Below are 20,301 nucleotides of genomic sequence, written 5' to 3' on the forward strand. Positions count from 1 at the left end.
CTCTGGCCATAAAAGTGAATTGACAAAAGCGAAGAAACAGAGTCTTATGGACCTGACTCTGAGCCAATCCTACCAATAAACTAAAGATCATTTTTACAGCAAAGCACTCTCTTACCAGTCACCCAAATCCACCAAGCGGAAGAGAAAATCTGTGAAATGTGTTCTAATGGGTTTGAGGAATCTTTTAGGGATAATTGTCAGGTAATTTAAAAATTTCAGAATTCTGAAACGGGAATGAAGACCTTCCCGTTGCATCTTTAATGTTGGCTGGCCTCCTAGGGATGGCTGTTGGACTCACTCTCTCCTGCAGGTCTGGACGCCTGTCCTCTTTGAAAGTCAGGAGGCTCAGGCCCTTGTACCGTCTGGCACCTCCAGCTCCTATGAGTCTGAGTGGCCCTGGGGAAAGTGTCCTCATGTCCAGCAGAGTTGCCCCTGCTCTTTTAGGGACCAAATGAGGGTGGCCAACCATATGTGGGTCCAATATCACCAAACATCTTTTGTCCTTCAAATGTGAAGCTTTCCAGGACACCTGGGGGGCTCAGTCGGTTAAGCCTCTGCCTTTGGCTCAGGTCATGATCCCGGGATCCTAGGATCGAGCCCCGCATCAGGCTCTCTGCTCAGCAGGGAGCCTGCTTCTCCCTCTCACTCTGCCAAATAAATGAATACAAACTTCTTTAAAAGTGCTTATTTTTTTACTTGGGAGGAAAAAGCTTTGGATAGAGGTATTTTTTTTTTAAGATTTTTATTTATTTGACAGACAGAGATCACAAGTAGGCAGAGAGGCAGGCAGAGAGAGAGAAGGAAACAGGCTCCCTGCCGAGCAGAGAGCCCTATGCGGGGCTCGATCCCAGGACCCTGGGATCATGATCTGAGCCGAAGGCAGAGGCTTTAACCCACTGAGCCACCCAGGTGCCCCAAGGTATTTCTTTTAATAACGATTTTATTTACTTGAGAGAGCATGTGAGCAGGAGGGAAAGACAGAGGGAGAGTCACAAGCAGGCTCCACACTGAGTGCCGAGCCCAACTCAGGGCTCGACCCCACTACCCTGAGATCATGACCTGAGCTGAAGGCAGAGACTTAACCAACTGAGCTACCAACGTGTCCCTGGATAGTCTTAAAGTTCTTTAAACCTCAGCTTTCAAGTCTGTAAAGTGGAACTAACAACATCTGCCTCCTGGTTATTCTGAGGATTAGAACTGGTAGGGCCAGCATGGTGCCTGGCAAAGCACTCGACGTCCAGTGACCCCTCCTGTGCTGTGCCTGCTCTGACAAGACCACAGGGCCATGTGGTCAACAGAAAGTTTGTGCCATACCTATGGAAATAAATGACAATCCACAGATGGGCCGCAGACCCAGCTAGGCAGGACAGGAGGACATCCTGAAGAGGCGATACCTGACTTGAACTTCCAAAGCCCACCTCGGGACCCAGCCGGGAGGATGAGGTGGGGCAGAACAGCCAAAATGCACAAAAACCCAAGACCCAGAATAGTTAGGGAAAAATGGATTTTCTAAAGTCACAGACTTGCTTCTGAACATTTTTTATTCACAACTAGGATTATGCAGAAGTGATTCAATTCATCATTTCAACCAAAACAAATCATGTCATGATTGCTTTAAAACAAACTGCTGGAAACAATATACAGCTCTCTGTTGAATAATGGGTTTAGGAGTGCCAACTCTGCACAGTTGAAAAGCCGAGAATAATTTTTACCTCCCCAGAAACTTAACTACTAATTGTTTACTGCTGACCAGAAGGCTTACTGATAACACAGTTGATACATATTTTGCTTGTTAAATGTATTATATAGTCTTATAATAAGCTAGGGAAAATTTGTGAAGAAAACCAAAAGGAAGAGAAAATACATTACAGCACTGTATCATAGTTATAAAAAAAAAAAAAAAAAAAAAAGCTGTTCAACCTGTATTCAGTTCAAACCTGTATTCCTCAAAGGTCAGTACAATGTATACATGAGGGCACGTTTTATATTTTAGTCATTTTCTTCCTCTTCACTCCCCACTTTCCTCTTTCTGGAGGCCTCATCTCCTGAACAGGTACGAGAGGGAAGATGTAAAATTCAGTATCAAACGTTTCTAGAAATTTTGTCTACTGTTGTTCTGAGCTATCCTCAATAAAATACTAGCAAACTGAATCCAAAAATGTATTTTAAAAAAATCATTCACCAAAAAAAAAAAAAAAAAAAAAAAAAAAAAAATCATTCACCAACTGGCCGAGTGTAGGTTCAATATTTGCAAGTCAGTCGGGGCTTCTGGGTGGCTCAGTCATTAAGCGTCTGCCTTTGGCTCAGGTCAAGATCCCAGGGTCCTGGGATCAGGCCCCGCATTGGGCTCCCGGCTCAGCCGGGAGCTTGCTTCTCCCTCTGCCTATCTCTCATGAATAAATAAAATCTTTTTTAAAAAATTAAAATTAAAAAAGTGGTTCTGAGCTGATGGGGGAGCCAGCCCTTCATATTAGAAGGCCACCCCAAAGCAGCAACCCATGTCCACAGACACTAGCCGGTTGGGCCCCACAAATCAGGGCTTCTCCTGGGCAATGGTCAGGCCAGGAGGGACACTTCCTCCTCACTCTACACTGGCAGACATTCCGATCATATTACTTGAAATATGTTCCCCTGCTTCCTCAGTATTTCACTTCTTCTATCTAAAATTCAGTATTTTAAAGCCTGTAGTTTGTTTTGTTGTTGTGTTTTATAATTTTATTTGAGAAAGAGAAGAGCATGAGTGGGGAGAGGGAGAAGCCGGCTGACACCCGGCAGGAAGCCCAACAAGGGCCTCGATCCAAGGACCCCAGGATCATAACCTGAGCTGAAGGCAGACACTTAATGGAATGAGCCACCCAGGTGCCCCCAACATTCTTAAAATTTTGATGAGAAGGGATATATAACTTTCAGACATGCTTAAATGACTTCAAATTGAGAGGTTTTGTTCTGAGAGTCATCACTTTTAAACACCCAACAGGTTTTATGCACATATTAAAAACTACCAAGTTTAGGGGCACCTGGGTGGCTCAGTAGCTTAAGCCTCTGCCTTCGATTCAGGTCATGATCTCAGGGGCCTGGGATCGAGCCCCACATCAGGCTCTCTGCTCAGCGGGGAGCCTGCTTCCCCCCTCTCTGCCTGCCTCTCTGCCTACTTGTGGTCTCTGTCTGTCAAATAAAATCTTTAAACAAAACAAAACAAAAAAACTACATTTAAATACTGCATCAATTACACAAGAAGGCAAACTGCTCATTAAATGTTTTCCTCCACAAGGACATAAATTATTTAATTGATTTTGTTTATTTTGGGGTGCCTTATTTTCCTAGCTAAGCTTTTCTGTGGGAAAATGGCCCTAAGAAAAACAGTAAAAATACAAGTCCTCTGTACTGTTATCCTCACTAAATCACAGCGGGACAGGGAGTAAAAGCCCACCAGCCTCTGCAGCCCTCAGAAGACATGTTAGCTCCATGCCCAGCTCACCTTGGAGCTCCCCTTGGTAATGGTTTTTAATGGCTTCAGCGCCTTCCTCCTCTTCCTCCTCACAGGCACTGCTGGGGTCCTGGCCGGGGACACTCGGCCCCTGCTGATTCTGCTTCTCCCACAGATGGATTGTCTCGTGAGTAGAAGCCCTCAATCGTTCTTCTTTCTGTAAAGAAGCAAATCTTTTTAACTGAAAAAATTAACTACCTTTCTGCCCACTTGAACTTACATTTACTACATTTCTTGTCTTCAGAAAACAGTTGTCTCCATGCCACACCCGTTACGTCACACCCGCGATCACTCAGTGCAGTCGAGTTCCAGGTGTGCAGGCATCACAGGGTGAAGGGGCAGAAGGCCCCCTCGCGCTAACCACCCGATCAGATCGGGCACACACGTGGCCTCAGGAGCTGCAGCATCCCCCGTGCTGCCAGGCAGAGCCCAGAGAGCAACAAGCAGCCTGAGGAACCTCAGCCACGCCCAGTGGACGCCTGAGGGAGGCTGTGTCTGCTGACCCGAGACAGACACCCAGGGCGCTCGGGCTCCACCGAACTACAGTGGTGCGCAGATGGTCCTGTCTGGGCCCCTCCCCGCCAGAGAGCTTCCCCACAGCTCCTGATGACAGGACGGGGAGGCACTGGTAGGGGAGGATCTTTGAGCCCCAAAGCAGAACAGTCACACACGTCCTCTGCCTGGCTGCCACACACTGGTGTTCACAAGGCAGAGCTGGTGTCGAGCGCGTCAGGAACGTCTATTTGGCCTTCCTAGCTATCTGGCTAACAAAGTTTTATGATAACTGTCAAAGGTTACATTTTCTAAATTATCAAATTTCCCCTGAAATCTCATAAACTGAACAGAGAGCACAGTGGCTGGTTTGCTATATCTCACCAGTGGCCACTGACAGGCCACGTTTGGGTTGAAGCTGGCTCCCTGATAAGAGCAAGATAAAATGGTGTGGCCACACAAAATTATGAATTAATATTCTGGAAAGTACAGCTCTTAATACCCAAAAAAATCCCAGGATAAAGCTTAACTGACATACTTTAATCATCTCAGTGTGCTGGCATTCAGGGTCACGGCCAGCCATCGGTAAGATTCTAATCCTCTGAGTCTTCGAGCATCTCTTCTCAAGCGGCAGGGTCATCTTCCTGTGTGTGGCACAGTCTGTAGAGTGAGGTCTGCTGGGAGACAAGAATGCCTCACTGTAGACTAAGACTAAGAGGCGATTCTATCAACGCACAGACAGCCACGGACAGTGACCACTACCCCTTCAGCAGAGTGGGGAGGCCAGGCCACGGGCCCTGGCACTCTGAGCCTCCTCACTATGCTTCCTCCCTCTGTCCCATCTCCAGGGAATGCTGATGGGGCGAAGTGCAAGTGGAGGAAGGAGGAGAGCAGGAGGTAAGGTCAAAGGCTTTTCCAAAGAACCCCCCCCCCCACCCCGCTACCTGCCCAGGATGACATTCGGAGAGAAAAGGGACAGGAAATCTGAGTTCTGTAAGGGTGGTGCAGAGGCCAGAAGTCATGATTCAAGAATGAAACAAGTGTCCCTCCATCTAAATATGATTAGAAGGAAGGTCAAAGCAAGGAGGCCTGAGGAAAGTGCTGGACTGGGAGTCCCTGGTGCAGAAAGCAGTACATCATATCAGAAAGAAGAAAGGGAGATCCTTAGGAGAGCGTCCCTGAGACTGGAGGGAGATGGGACGTAAGGAATGTGAAACACCAAGCACAATGGAAAAAAGCAAGCCACAGAATCCTTTGTCTCTTACACCTCCATTCGAGAAAGCTCGGGAAGAGGCTGGATTTGAACAGCATTTATTACACCAGGTCTCTGCACCGCATGACATCTTACGTATTATTTGACTTAACTGACACTCATCCCTGTGAAGTCAATATTATGTCCATTTTATAGATAAGGAAACTAAAAATTAGAGTGAGGGGCGCTTGGGTGGCTCAGTTAAGCTTCTACCGTAGGCTCAACTCACTGAATCCAACATCCTGGGACCGAGCCCACATTGGGCTCCATGCTCAGTGGGGAGCCTGCTTCTCCCTCTTCCTCTGCCTGCCACTCCCCCTGCTTGTGCTCTCTCTCTCAAATAAATAAATTTCTTTTAAAAAATTATAACGTGCGGCCATTATTACAATCTGATTTATTTATTTATAAGGTTTTATTTATTTGAGAAAGAGAGGGAGAACACAAGTTGGGGTGGGAAGAACAGAAGGAGAGGGAGAAGAAGGCTCCCTGCTGAGCAGGGAGTCCCACAAGGGACTTGATCCCAGGACCTAGGGATCACGACCTGAGCCAAAGGCAGACGCTTAACCAACTGAGCCACCCAGGCACACCTACAATCTGATTTTAGAACATTTCCATGACCTCAAAAAGAAACCTTGTGCACACTGTTAGTTCCACTGAAGGACAACAGCACGGGGTCCTTAGGGGAAGGCGTGTGCAGGAGCGGAGCCAGTAGCATCCAGTGAAAAGGCTGGATATGGAGCACCCGTCGGCTTGGGGTCAAGCCGCAGCCCCTGTGGTCATCTCGCCCTTTTCTCTACCGTGTGCACACATCAACAGCAGGCTCATGCTTGGCCAGCCTCCCAGCTAAATTCCATGGAAGGCAAAGGACACGGGCCAGCCGAGCAGCGAAGACCAGTCTTCTAGGCCTCCTATTAGGTGCACTGACCAACGTGAATTCATTCACTGGTCTTCTGGTTTATACGGGGGTCTTGGGTTGGTTTTGACAGCGTGGACTGGCTCTCTGAGAAACAGCGATCTGTGGTAGAGGTGAACCAAACCACATGCCTGGTGAGCTGGACCTTGAAACCATGTCCGTCAGAGCTGAGTGGGGCTTTCTGCACGACTCTCTGCCTTGCTGCTCGTTAACTACCAGTAACAACTGGTCAGCATAAACAGTTACCTAAAGGTGAGCTTGGATTTAAACACAGCTTGTCCTTGTAGACCAGTGTCTTCTCGAACGAACAGGTGGTTGTGGTTGCCCTGCATTGGGGCTTTGTAGACATCAAACACTTCACTGCCTAGATGCAGGGAGAGGCTGCAAACGAGAAACCGTTCAGTACTGGGGTGGACATTCGACAAAGCCCACAGTTTCCATTCTCCCCTATAGGCTTTACTTAAAATGCTGTGGAACCGTGTCCTGAATTCATGAGAAAAACAGAGGTGCTGTAAATAACGTATTCCCTTTTAAAGCCAAAGGTGGTAAAATTCGTCCTTCAACTTGAAATGTAATTGTTTTGTCATTTTCCCAATCTCTACCACTTCATAAGACAGAAACACTTTGTTCCCAAAATACCAGTGTGTACTGCCCAATAGTAGCTCCTGCAAGCGAGCTAGCATTCATTAGGCTTTCCCCCCAGAAGGCTGCTACCATGAATCTAATCACACCCTGGGCCCATTTCTTAGGTGTCATCTCCGAGGCCTAGATTTGTTTAATTCTTTAATGGAAGATGGCCCCAAAGGGCCTGCACAGAGAACCCCGTTCCTCCCAGGCATCCCTCTGGGTCTTCCAGGGCCCTCCGGGCATCATGGGCTCACCTCCCATCTGACCACTTGACCACCCGAGCGTTGCTTTCCTTAATTTCATTTCCTTCCTCGTCCCGGCGTTTCCTCCATCTTACTGTATTTTCTACCTGGTTCAAAACACAAAGGCATTAGAAAACCAATGTAACGACTGCGTGTTCTTCTTCCTTCCAGTGACTTATAATCATGTGCCAAGAGTTGTTATGTAGTGCTGAAGGAAGCTCACAAGAGAACTAATGCGTTAGGCAATGCTGAAACCCTCCCGCTACGAACACCGAGAGACACTGGTTAAACTATTTCATTTAAATCTTTCGCAAGCTCATGGCAGTGGAAGCAGAATCCAAGTATGACGCAGGACGGAGGGATTACCACACACACCAGGAACTCCAAAGAAGAGAGGGTAAGGCTTTGGGTCCACATGGGATAGATAGTTAAAGTGGAGACCTGTGCCTACCGCAAGTCCACCTGAAGGGCTGTGAAACCCAACGAAGGGGAGCTAATAAGCCTGACTTAGTAAGACAGGGAAGTCCTGGGCATTAAATGAAAAATTAAAAGATAAAAGAATATAAAGTTAAGAAATCAACAATTTCAACTTGAGACTTCCACTTTGCCCTGTTTTTTAGTTCAAATGTGTCCTACCCATATAGGAGGCAACTCCAAATCACAAAGGTAGCATAAAAATTGGTTCTGCCCCCACAGAAGCTCATCTCCACCCGAAGCAATAAGACAAGAGCCCTGTGAGAACACCGCAGTATCCTGCCATCCCAGGTCTTCTTGAGAGGAACCGCCTGCAGACAAGGCCTATCTTTGTGCATAGTCAGAATCCCATAGAGAGCCTGAGAGAATGCTACTGAGGAAGCTGCAAGGACCTACCCACTATAAAATGCAGAGGCAGTTCATATACCTAAAAACTTTTATCCTAAAGGAAGTAGCTAACAATTTTCAAGAATTTTTGTCATTACTTCCATTGAAAAATTGTAACTGGGAGAAAAAGGTTAGAAAAGTGAGAATTACAGGGATTTTTTAAAAAGGGTATGTAACTTCTCCCCTAAAAATATTCTCAAAAGACATTTCAGTCCTTGTTCTAAAGAGTAAACATAAAAGATCATTTCATAATCTCGTCTCAAATACTTATCTGTTTTACTTAACAAAAAACTTGAAAAGAAAAAGAAAAAGGAATCAAGCATAGAATAGTACCTTTAATCTTAACCTGGTTCTATCTTCCTCGTCAAGCACTTTCTCACCTTCAAATTCATCTTCGTAATACTGAGGATCGAAAGGTCTAAAAACCGTTTTTAATCTCATATTAGCCATTTTTGTAATGAATATTATTAATGCTTATAAAATAATCATCTTTACAACATGCACCAATATGTTAAAAGTCACAGAGACAAACAACTTCACGTAGTATTTCAAGAAAGCATGCAAATTAGTGTACCTTCTTGAAATCTGATTTTAAAACATTATCGGAAATAAAATCCAAGTGTGACTAAAATTCCAAGTCTTGTTTGAGGAAATAGGTCTTCTAAAATATAAATAAGACATGGTCTTATCTTTCTACTTTTTTTTTTTTTAAAGAAAAGTATCCTGCTAATTACACAAGAGCTATACACATGAACCTCCACAAAAAATACCCACCAATACTATTTTGTTGTCCAAAATCATTGTCTCTTCTAGTCATAGTGGCTTTTGCCCTGAACATTTATGATTTCTCTAGCAAACTTTCTCCATCTCATTTTCTGATTTTTCAGCTTTACACTAGTGAAAAACACCTTTGTCAGCTATCATGTCAGTTTATTTATTAAATTAAGTGGCCAAATGCTAGAAGAATCATTCACATTAGAATTCTCACATGAGGGGCACCTTGGTGTCTGAGTCGGTTGGTCCGGCATCTGCTTTCAGCTCTGGTACTAATCCCGGAGTTCCAGGATTAAGCACCAAATCAGGCTCCCTACTCATCAGGGAGTCTGCTTCTCCCTCTGACCCTCCCCTTTCTGGTGCACTCTCTAATAAATAAATAAAATCTTTAGGGACACCTGGGTGGCTCAGTCAGTTAAGCATCTGCCTTCGGCTCAGGTCATGTTCCCAGAGTCCTGGGATGGAGCCCTGCATAAGGGTCCCTGCTCAGCAGGGAGCCTGCTTCTCCTTCTGCCTGCTGCTCCCCCTGCTTGTGCTCGTTTGCTTTAATTTATTAAAAATAAACAAATAGGGGCGCCTGGGTGGCTCAGTGGGTTAAAGCCTCTGCCTTTGGCTCAGGTCATGATCCCAGGGTCCTGGGATCGAGCCCCGCATCGGGCTTTCTGCTCAGCAGGGAGCCTGCTTCCCTTCCTCTCTCTCTGGCTGCCTCTCTGCCTATCTGTGATCTCTGTCTGTCAAATAAACAAATAAAAAAAAAAATTGCTGATCCTCTCATTTAAAAAAAAATAAATAAACAAATAAAATCCTAATAAAAGCTTTAAAAATAAAGTCTCACAGCAGTAACTCATCATTTTTTACCACAGCACATCCTAAATTTACTTTCCCAGAGGTATATGAGGAATCTCCTATCTTTATAATTACCCAACTTATGATAAGAAAAAACATTTACATTCCACATATTTTAAATTAATATCTTGAAAAAAAAACTTTAATCAGTCCTCTTACTTGGGTTCTATGCTGAGAAATTTAGGTAGTTTAACAAAGTACAATTCATTTCCTAAATCAGAGTTGATACTGGGGATTTCTACTTCTATTCTGGTTTCAGAAATCGGCTCTTCCTCCTGTTGGTCCTGAGGCACTCCACGTTCATCCTAAGAGAGGAATCAGGATGTGAGAGCTTGACGTGAAACTGAAAATGCTCTAGCTCTTCTAGAGTACTAGGAGATACAGATGTGACTGAACATAAATTCAGATACCACTTCAGAAACAAAAGAGTTAGCAACCCCTCCAGGCCTCTCCCTAAAATTTCATCCTCTCCCCCAAAAATACCATGGGATACAAGATCTGTTAGCCTGCGTTACTAGAAAAAATATCAATTTTGTCGACATATCTGGTTTGCATAAGACATTAAATGACAGAACTGTGAAGATGTACAGTCCTCCAGTACGAAGTAACTTTAAAATCAGAGAAGAAAGTCAAACAGCACATGCTTTCTGGCTGTGTTAGGAAAAACTTAAATCAGAGATGCCTGGGTGGCTCATTTGGTTAAGCGTCTGCCTTAGGCTCAGGTCAGGATCCCAGGATGCTTGCTCAGCAGGGAGCCTCCTTCTCCTTTTGCATGCCTCTCCCCCTGCTTGTTTTTTTTTCTCTCTCTCTCCAGGTCTCTGACAAATAAATAAAATCTTAAAAAAAAAAAAAAAGAAAAGGAAGAAAGAAAAGAAAAGGAAAACTTAAATCAAGTGGCGCCTGGGTGGCTCAGTCGTTAAGCGTCTGCCTTCGGCTCAGGTTGTGATCCCAGGGTCCTGGGATAGAGCCCCGCATCAGGCTCCCTGCTTAGCAGGGAGTCTGCTTCTTCCTCTCCTCCCTGCTTATGCTCTCTCTCACTATCTCTATCTCTCTCTCTCAAATAAATAAATAAAATCTTTAAAAATAAAGAAAGAAAGAAAAGAAAAGAAAAACTTAAAAGGTTTTCAAATTATGAGTCTTCATAGTTTAGCCCCAAAGTTTGGCATCAACCTCATTCTGAGCAGTTCTTTCTGTACCTGCAAATATCCACAATTCCCAACATAACTGAGAAAGTCACCCATTCCTCAGGTGTTTCAGACCACTACTCAATTATCAATGTCCTCTCTCCATAGAAACCAGACACTTCAGCTGTTGAAACTTTCTTCTTACTTCGAGCAATGGGACCTGTTGAGGTCAGTGATTATACTCACAGCAGGCTGCCCTGGAATAGATTGTTCACTGTCTCCATCGCTCTCTGAAGAAATGTCATCTATGTCTCCAAACAGATCCATGGTCCTTCAATGCCGGGAGAAAAACATACAGTATTAATTTCTCTGAGGTTCTTCACATGGTTTTTAGCCCATCACTTCAACACTGTCCCAAGATTCAGAAACCAAATCTCCACAAGCCAACCTTGAATTTGCATCCTGAGCCTAGCCCCCAGAAGCCTGACAAGTATCTATGGAGAAGGAATGTGGCCAGTTTGGTTGGTGGAAGGCAAAGCTGCTGTGATAGCCAGCTTTCAACACAGTTCCCAGTGGTTCCTGCCTCTGATAGTCCTGCCTTTGCAGTCTCCTCCAACATGTGTCACAATTGGTCTATGTGATCAATAGAATACAACCTCACTTTTAAGGCGAGGCCATGACGTTGTGGCTTTTCCACCTCCTTCTTTCTCTCCTTAGCTCACTGCTCTGGAGAAGCCAGCTGCCATGACGTGAAGACACTCAAACTGCTAAGGAGAGGCTCATGGGGCAACTAACTGAGGTCGCCTGCCAAGAGCACGAGTGAGCCATCTTAGAAACAGATCCTTCTGTCCCAGGCAAACCTGTAGATAAAAGATTCATCTTGAATGGAGCCTCATCAAAGACCCTGAACCACAATTACCCTGCTAAACCAGTCACGACCCTCAAAAATTATGGAATATTAGATGTTGTTTTCATCTGGCCTTCCCAGGGTAGAAGCTGAGTAGCTGGAGAAGGTGAGGCGTGGTATGCAGGTCACACAAGATATGTTTAATCCAACACTCTTATCTCCCTAAGCCTTTGGATTCCCTCCACGTAATGCCAGGGAAGCTTCGTTACAAGTAGGCCACCAGTAGGTTGTAGCTAACCAGCTCTGGAGCCATGTCCTGCTGTACGTGTTAACACATCAGATCCTGAATATTTAAGTGCCCCAAACCAGTCCATTTGCCCAAGTTATTATTATAGTCTGTCCTTCATCTCACATTCCTAGAAGATAGTTCCACAGTATTCCCTAGGTTTTTCCCTTTATCAGCAAAGCCTTGTAGTTCTTTTGGCATATAAGCATTTCTTCTTCAGCTAGGAGTTCGTGCTTTGTCAGAGTAGGATGAGATCCTAGTGATGGGTTGACTGGTAACAAGTGGGGCAGACAGCATGCAGTTGGCTGAGTCTTGAGGAGAATGGAAACTGCCATAGCTAACATTATTACCGTGTTTTCAAGCAAGGGAAGACCAGGTTCCTCAGACACAGGGAAGCAAACTGCTTCTCACAGGCACAGAGTGACTAGCAAATTGAGTTTTCCGGTTTCATCTGAGTCCAAACAGACATCCCACCCTTAGCTTCTTTCTCTAGCAATGTCGGTTCACATGAGAGACTTCAAGAGGCTATGAATTCAACTAATGTTGCAATTCTGCAACCACACAAGTAAATGTTTAATATTCAGCTGCCTCAGCCCTCTACCTCAGAGACAGGAGATTTGTTTAAGGCTGTGAGGAAAGCTCACTGGTTCTCTGGCCCTGACCTGAGCTGAATGTTTAAAGACCTAAGCTTGTAATATTCTTCCGTAAGGGCTCCAGGGCACTCCGAAATATCCACTCCACACCACAGTCCGCAGTATCGTCACTACACCTAACAAGTCTAACAGCCACTTGAGCCCTCAACCAGAGGGGTGATCAGATGCACCATGCCACCAACCATGCGTTACCAGCATCCCGTTTCATCGGCGAGGAGCTCAGACCTACATTCAAACCCAAACTCATCTACAAATCACATCTTTGAGGATTTCTCTCCTGGACTACCCAGTCAGGTCCAAGAAAACACACCAGCAGTCTATACAGATAGAATTAAATTTTTAAAAAATTGTTTTTTACTTAGGTTTCCACCTCTAGAAATGAGGGAACAAAGGAAGAGGTGGAATTATTAAACTTATATTATATTATATATATTATATAGAACTTATATTATATATATATTATATTATAAAAACTTACAGTATGGAGCTGAAACTCATACCTGAGAAAGAGAAGTGTCCAGCTGGCACTGATACCTCGGGCAGGGCAGGGCGGGGAGATACAATGAAGCTGCCTCTCCAAGTGTCGGTAAAGCTGCAAACTGGATGAGCTGCTGTGGGAAGGTACTGCCTCTACTGAGGTGAAGGTGTTTGTGGGCCCCTTTAGAAAAACTGCAAGTTGACAGGAAGCTTCCAGAAAGTTCCATAAATAAACAGGAAGGAGCAATCTCTTCTTTGTTATTCAGTCTTCCAGTCTCCCTCCAGCGCCCCCTAACAGGGGCAGCTGGCAAAGATGAGATGTGCTTGCAGAATCTTGGCCCCAGCACCACCAAGCTTGGTAAAAAAGGGTGGGTTTGGAGAGGAGAAGAGCTTAATAACAAATACATGTTTCTACTAGTTAAAAAAACAAAAACAAAGTATATTGCCTTAAAAAGGACAGGCAGAATGAAGGCTCTTAAAAGCCAGGCATAGTTTTAACAATTTGTTAAACCAAGAAACAGCAAGAGACTGAACGTTCTGTTAGGGAAGTGGCACATGAGGAACAACAAAAAAAAAGGCAAAGTGGCACCTTGGTGATTTGGGACCTCTTTTTTTGATGTCACTTTTCTTTCTCTGTAGTCAGGTTTCAGGTAAGCCTCCCACAGTCAGCACTCCCAGACTGTACCAACAGCACTAGAAAGGAAGTTGGGTAGAATCCATTCATAAGGGAAAGATTAATTAGTCTATGTAGAAGAAAATCACAGAAAAAACAAATATGTGTGTGGTAAATTTAAAACATACCTGCACGGGCGCCTGGGTGGCTCAGTCAGTTCCGTGTCTGTTTCGGCTCAAGTCATGATCTCAGGGTCATGAGATCAAGACCTGAGTCAGGCTCCATATTGAGCAGGGAGGCTGCTTCAATCTCTCTCCCTCGGTCCCTCCCCTAACTTGTGAGCACATGACCCCCCCCCCCCACACACACAATAAACAAACCCTTTAAAAAGATTTTTAAAAAAAATAATAATACAGGGGCACCTGGGCGGCTCAGTGGGTTAAAGCCTCTGCCTTCAGCTCAGGTCATGATCTCAGAGTCCTGGGATCGAGCCCCACTTCGGGCTCTCTGCTCAGCAGGGAGCCTGCTTCCTCCTCTCTCTCTCTGCCTGCCTCTCTACTTGTGATCTCTGTCTGTCAAATAAATAAATAAAATCTTTAAAAATAATAATAATCATCATACATACCTGCAAATTCTTTGCCATTCCAACCATCAAGAGGAGTCAAATTTCCTTCCCTTTGAATATAGGTACACATGAGTGACTCACTTTAATCAACAGAAGGTGTTGGATTTGGATGTGAAAGGTAATACAGCTTTTACCTGGCTCCCTCTCTTAGGATGCTCAGTTTTGGATCCAAGCCATTATGCCGTGAGAAAGTAGAGCCAGGACTGAGATTCAAAAGTGAGACACTTAACTTGAATGAAAAATACAAGGGGTGCCAAAATCTCAGTGACCTAGATGACCACACTGCAATACAATGTTTTTTATTTATTTTAAAAATACATTAACTTATTTTAGAGAGCGCGAGTGTGCACACAAGCAGGGGGAGGGGCAGAAGAAGAGGGAGAAAATTCCAAGCAGGCTCCAGCTCCCTGCTGAGCACGCAGCTTAACACAGGGCTCGATCTCACCATTCTGTGATCATGAGCTGAGCTGAAACCGAGTTGGCTGCTTAACTGACTGAGCCACCGAGGAGCCTCAATACAATGTTTTTTATATGTGAAAGACCCATGAACACATTATCAAATTTTTAAGAAAAGCAAGGATCCATCCAGCTCTGTACTTGCACAATTCTCCTCACTTGTTTTACCCTAATTTCAGCCATCAGGTCCTGTTTACATAAAATTCTGACATTTTATTCATTATGGATTTTCGCATTAGTTCCATTTTTTTTTAATGTCATATATCGTGGTATCATTTATCTTGATTACTATAATGGGCTGAATAGGGACCCTCCCACACAAGGTTCATATCTACCCAGAACGTCAGAATGTGACTTTACTTAGCAGTAGGGTCTTTCCAGATATAATTAAGAAGTCTACTGAATTAGGGTTGGTCCTAAACACACTGCTTGGTGTTCTTATATAAGGAGAGGAAGACCTGGAGACATACAGAGACACAGAGCAAACAAAGGGAAATAAGCCATGTAAAGACCAAGGAAAAAACAGAGTTTTGCTGCCAAAAGCCAAGGACAGCCAGGAGGCCCCAGAAGCTAGAACACACAGCAAGTCAGGATTCGAGGGAGAGTGGCCCTGCCAATACTTTGATTTAGGATTTCTAGGCTCCAGAACTGTGAGAGAATACATTTCTGTGGTTTTAAGCTACCCAGTTTGTGGTACTGTGTTATACCAGCCCTAACAAACTGAAACAAGCGCAAGAAGCGCTTTTTGGGCCCTTAAACTCTGCACTCCAGAGGAATGCCTCACTTGCCTCACCTGACCCTGACTAGGAGGCTTCTTTGTGGGGGGTAGGGGAGGGGGAGAGCAGCAGGAATTCACTAAAACTTAAGACTTCCTGTGAAGTTTAAACAGAATCAATTTGCTTTAGATAAAGTAGATTTCCTGAACAGAGACTTGCTTTAAAATTTTTTTATTACAATTAAAATTACACAAAAGCAAATCAATTCATTTCAATCAAAATAACTCATGTTTACGTCATATTTAATAAACTGTACAAAAATACATAAAATGTTTTCACATTGTGCTTCAATCATCATCTTCTTCCTCTTCATCACTGATCACATACTTCTTATGCTTTTTACTCGTTTTATCATCATCTTCTGCTTTTCTCTTTCCAGAAGGTTCCCCTTCCTAAACAAATAAAATTTTTAAAAATCTGAAAATCAATAGAAAATATTTCTAGGAAGATTTATCAAAAGTAGCTCTAAGTCGAATGATCCTCTGAAAACACAAAATAAAATAATTTTTAAAATAAGAACATTTACCAAATGAATAAAACCAGTGGTGAAGGTCATGGCCAGTTTCCAAGTCTACAAGTACTAAAAGCATTAAAAAATGGCAACTATCCAGAGCTAATTACAAACTAACTACAAAACAACCCAACTTCAGGACCGTAAGGAAGACCTAAGAAATTATAAGCAATCTCTTGGAAGGGAGGCCTTGTACATGGAGAAGGGCATACAGGGAAACTGGAAACTAGGTCTGCCCTGGGAATAGTTAGGGCTCTCCAAAGAAGTCTGCCTGTTAGAACCACTGATCCTGTTGAATATTTTTACTGTGATTGGGTGATTAAACTTTTTCTCTGCTTCAGCATTTCACCTCTTTGTTATCTAAAATTCATTATTTTAGGGGCACCCTGATGGCTCAGTAGGTTAAGAGTCTGCCTTCAGTTCAGGTCATGATCCTGGGGTCCTGGGACGGATGTGGGGCTCCCTACTCAACAGAGAGTCTCCTTTTCCCTCTCCTCTGCCCTCCTCCTACCTGCTCGTGCACTCTAATAAATAAAATCTTTTAAAAAATAAAATAAAATTCAGTATTTTAAAGACCACTAATTTCTTAAAATAAAGATTTCCTTTTTTGGATATACTAAAAACTCACATCATAAAAATTTATAAAAATATTTAAAGAAGTTAAAGGCCTATTACACAAGTTCGCATTACTTAAAATCATGTGCAATGTTCTAAAGAAACAATTCAGGAAGTTATATAAAAACAATTTTTACAGAAAGATTTCAAATATATCAACATCTAAATAATATCAAATAGTGACTAAAATGAATTGGTACAGAATATAACACTCCAGAACTGCCTTAACCGTCTTCCTCATCAAAATTAAACAGGGTGAACAGTCAAAGGCTGAAGTTGGGGAAAGCCAGGCATCTCTGCTATGACCACAGAAAGCTTCTGGATGCACAAGCTGGTGCATCTACTTCTTCTGATGGTCCCCATGGCTGGACTTCTGAGGAGCAAGATGCCATCCCACACTTGCTTCCTGCTTTATTATCCCAAACGCATCCCCACAGACCTGAAGTGCCAAGGAGAATTCAAAGGGGAAGTTATGAACTCAAAAAGAGGGTCAGAAGTCCTCCTGCACTTCCTTTCCAGCTGGCAACAGTCAAGTTATCCAAACAGGAGTGCTGGAAGATGGATCCCATCCCAGGGTGTGACTAGTGCTCCTTCCTACCTCCTAGTCTGGAGCAAACCCAGATACTTCCCTTCTCTCCCAACCCAACATCAGCACAGGCAAAGAGGACATTCAATCCCACCATTTGTCTTTTCACTAATTTTCAGCCAGAAATCTTAAACACTTTACATGCAAGCCCCCTGAGGCACTGTTCCCTACATAAACCTCAGTTTATCCTTTAGCTCTAAAATTCTCTAAGGAGTTTAGTTTGAGTGAACTAAAGAACTGGCATGGTACTTCTCACAGGTGGTAGAGCCTGAAACCGGGACACAGACTCTTAACTGCAGACAACAAACTGATGGTGACCAGAGGGGAGGGGGGCAGGGGGCTGGGTGACACAGTGATGGGGATGAAGGAGGACACTTGCTGTGATGAGAACCAGGCATTGTATGGAAGTGCTGCACTATTAAATTACCTGAAACTAATATTACAATGTATGTTAACAAATTGGAATTTAAAGAAAAAGTTTAAATAAAAAAGTAAAAGGTGGCAGAGCCTGTTCTAAAGGATGTGGGACAGGGCCCAGTGGCTGGAGATGGTCAGGGCTCTCCAAACAAGTCCAACTGGCACCAATCCTAATCCACTGTCGGGGCTAAGACGCTCCAGAATTCTGCTTGGGAAATCCTGCCAGGACTGATTTCCCCCGCAGCTACAGGCAAGCATGGTAAAGCACAGCAAAGGCAGGTAAGACTTAGTGAATGCCACCCTTCAGGGGACCTCATATTGTGCAAGTAAAAACGTGGGATTCTACTCTACTGACTGCAGTGGAATAAATCCCGGCACCATGTATAAGTGCAACAAATGGCAGAAATATTCCTGTTAGACTGAAGTATACTAACATAGTCAGGAATGCAAGTCCATATAGACACAGGAACAGCAGCCCAGTTTTGAAGGAACTGTCTTCCAACAATTTAAAACTAATTGTAACTAACTGTAATTGTTTTTAAAACTCATTGACTGGGGTGCCTGGGTGGCTCAGTGGGTTGAGCCGCTGCCTTCGGCTCAGGTCATGATCTCGGGGTCCTGCGATCGAGTCCCACATTGGACTCTCTGCTCAGCGGGGAGCCTGCTTCCCTCTCTCTCTCTCTCTGCCTGCCTCTCTGTCTGCTTGTGATCTCTCTGTCAAATAAATAAATAAAATCTTTAAAAAAAATTTAAAAAAAAAACTCATTGACTAATTTTTCATACTAATAAGCCAGTTCCCAGAGTTTATTTAACACAAAACATCCTAAGAATATATATAAATGCGAGTGTCTTCAAGTATGAGAGGCCAACACCAAGAATGTCAAAGGGTTCTAGGGAAATATATTCAGAATCTCAATCATGGGAAATCCTATCTGGAGGGCAACCTGGGGCTATGCTGGATCCAAGTCACCCATGGTCCCATAAACAGAGAGCAAGGACCTCAAACAGGTAAAGGCACAGTTGCCAAGGTGGGGAATGCAGGATCGGTGAGGGAGAACGGGAGAGGAACCAGACCACTGGGCACCACCTTCTAAGTAATCCTCAGCAGGTCACCTGCTCCACCTAAGAAAGCTGAGAACTGGCCATGTCCCTTCCTTTCCATTGTCTTCATGTTTCTTTCTACTTGGGTCTTTCCTTTTTCCAGTTTCTCCTCTTCCCATTTTTCTACCTTTCAAGTTTAGGTTTTCTAAAGTTGTTTATTGCTTACAAAAGTAAGAGGATAAAAAAGCCACTTTTTTCCTTTTTTGTAACTTGGACCCTGTTGGGGAAGGAAAACTAGCATTTCCTTCTCAGATACTACATGTCACTGTGCTACCCACTTTTGTACCTGTTATTTATTATCATCCAACAACTTTGCAAACAGCAAGCATAAATGCCACTGAAGAGATGAGAGAACAGATGTAGAAATATGAGATGGCTTGATCAAGGCTATACAAGTGACCAAGATTCAATAATCCACTTGATTATAATCCAGACTCTTGCCCTCCCACCCACCCACCCTCCATCACAGAAAGCTCTGCTGATAATGGTAGTTCTCTGGGAACTTGGACTCTGCAAGTTCCCCAGCATCTCACCCAGGCTCCTGCTGTCTGGATGGGGCTTAGCATATAAACGGGGAGAGGGACCTAGAGCAGGTCTGACCCCTTACCTTCTCTCTCCCACTGACACCCACAGCCAGGACTTGAGTAGTGAGAAGGTGGCCAAGGCATGAGAGGTCCAGGCAGAAGAAAAATCTCTGTTGTCATGAAAGGGGAAGGGAAGAGTACAGGAAGCCCTACCATTATATCTGGGTGAGGAAGGTAGAGGGTAGTTCTGGTAACAGACAGCTAGGAGGCATCCACAAGAGGCATTTTTAAGTCAGGAGGTTATAGGTTTTCCCAGCCTAGAAGGCGGCTACATGATGGATCACATTTAAAAATCTCATTTCCAGGGTGCCTGGGTGGTTCTGTGGGTTAAGCCTCTGCCTTCAGTTCAGGTCATGGTCTCAGGGTCCTGGGATCAAGGCCCGCATCGGGCTCTCTGCTTATCAGGGAGCCTGCTTGCCCCTCCCCATCTGCCTGCCTCTCTGCCTACTTGTGACCTCTCTCTCTCTCTGTCAAATAAATAAAATCTTTTAAAAAAATAAATAAAAATCTCATTTCTGACAATACTAGAGAGAAACAGAAGTTCCATGGCAAATCTCAATTTTCATTCACAGTTTCTGCTTGCCAAGAAATAAAACAGCATCTGCTTAGATGAGGCTTCCCGTTTGCCAACAGTACCACACACTATAAACCTATCATTAAGATGCTTCCTATATAATTTAAAACAAATATGTTCCAGAATAATTTGACAATTTCTGTCTAGTTATCTTCCATAGCACGTCACTTCAAACAAAGACTGGGAAATATTAAATATTGTGACTAACAATAATGCAACACAGTACTCTGCTTCACATAAGAGCCTCACAGAAGTTTATAGTTCACAGAAAACCAAAATGATCAAAATACATTAAAATCATGTGTAACAAAAATGCAACATCTATGCCCTTCAATATGACAAAACAATCCCTCCCTCCCACTGAAAATAACTAACAATAATGGGAAAATATAAACAAATCAACGTGATGGCAAGAAAATAAGGCATAACTGGAGGCCAAAAATCAAGTGAAACCAAGAGATAAGTAGAGCACTAATGCAGGCTTTCTCCCTGAAGACCTTTACCAAACTGTGAACATCAGCTTTGGTTTTTAGGCTCCATGGGTGCTGAGTACAGGAGACAA

The 20,301-nt window shown here is 43.8% G+C and overlaps 2 protein-coding genes across 2 annotated transcripts in view; both read right to left on the reverse strand.

Moving 5' to 3' along the window:
* Positions 1-1,544: 1,544 nt before the first annotated feature.
* On the reverse strand, positions 1,545-13,646 carry LOC123943290 (RNA polymerase-associated protein LEO1-like). The gene is made up of 9 exons (XM_046007322.1): positions 12,905-13,646; positions 10,865-10,949; positions 9,654-9,799; positions 8,208-8,292; positions 7,026-7,120; positions 6,391-6,525; positions 4,518-4,653; positions 3,479-3,644; positions 1,545-2,045 (listed from the first exon to the last, which is right to left on the reverse strand). The coding sequence occupies exons 2-9, from the start codon at positions 10,943-10,945 to the stop codon at positions 1,990-1,992; spliced, it is 900 nt and encodes a 299-aa protein (XP_045863278.1). The 5' UTR covers positions 10,946-10,949; positions 12,905-13,646; the 3' UTR covers positions 1,545-1,989.
* Positions 13,647-15,506: 1,860 nt separating this feature from the next.
* LEO1 (LEO1 homolog, Paf1/RNA polymerase II complex component) overlaps positions 15,507-20,301 on the reverse strand; it is a 45,649-nt gene continuing 40,854 nt past the window's right edge. The window contains exon 12 of the mRNA XM_046010243.1: positions 15,507-15,743. Coding sequence (XP_045866199.1) covers positions 15,639-15,743 — 105 coding nt within the window. The 3' untranslated portion in view covers positions 15,507-15,638. The remainder of the gene's footprint in view (positions 15,744-20,301) is intronic.

This window comes from Meles meles, chromosome 6 (assembly GCF_922984935.1).
Source record: "Meles meles chromosome 6, mMelMel3.1 paternal haplotype, whole genome shotgun sequence".
In the NCBI taxonomy this organism is placed as follows: domain Eukaryota; kingdom Metazoa; phylum Chordata; class Mammalia; order Carnivora; family Mustelidae; genus Meles; species Meles meles.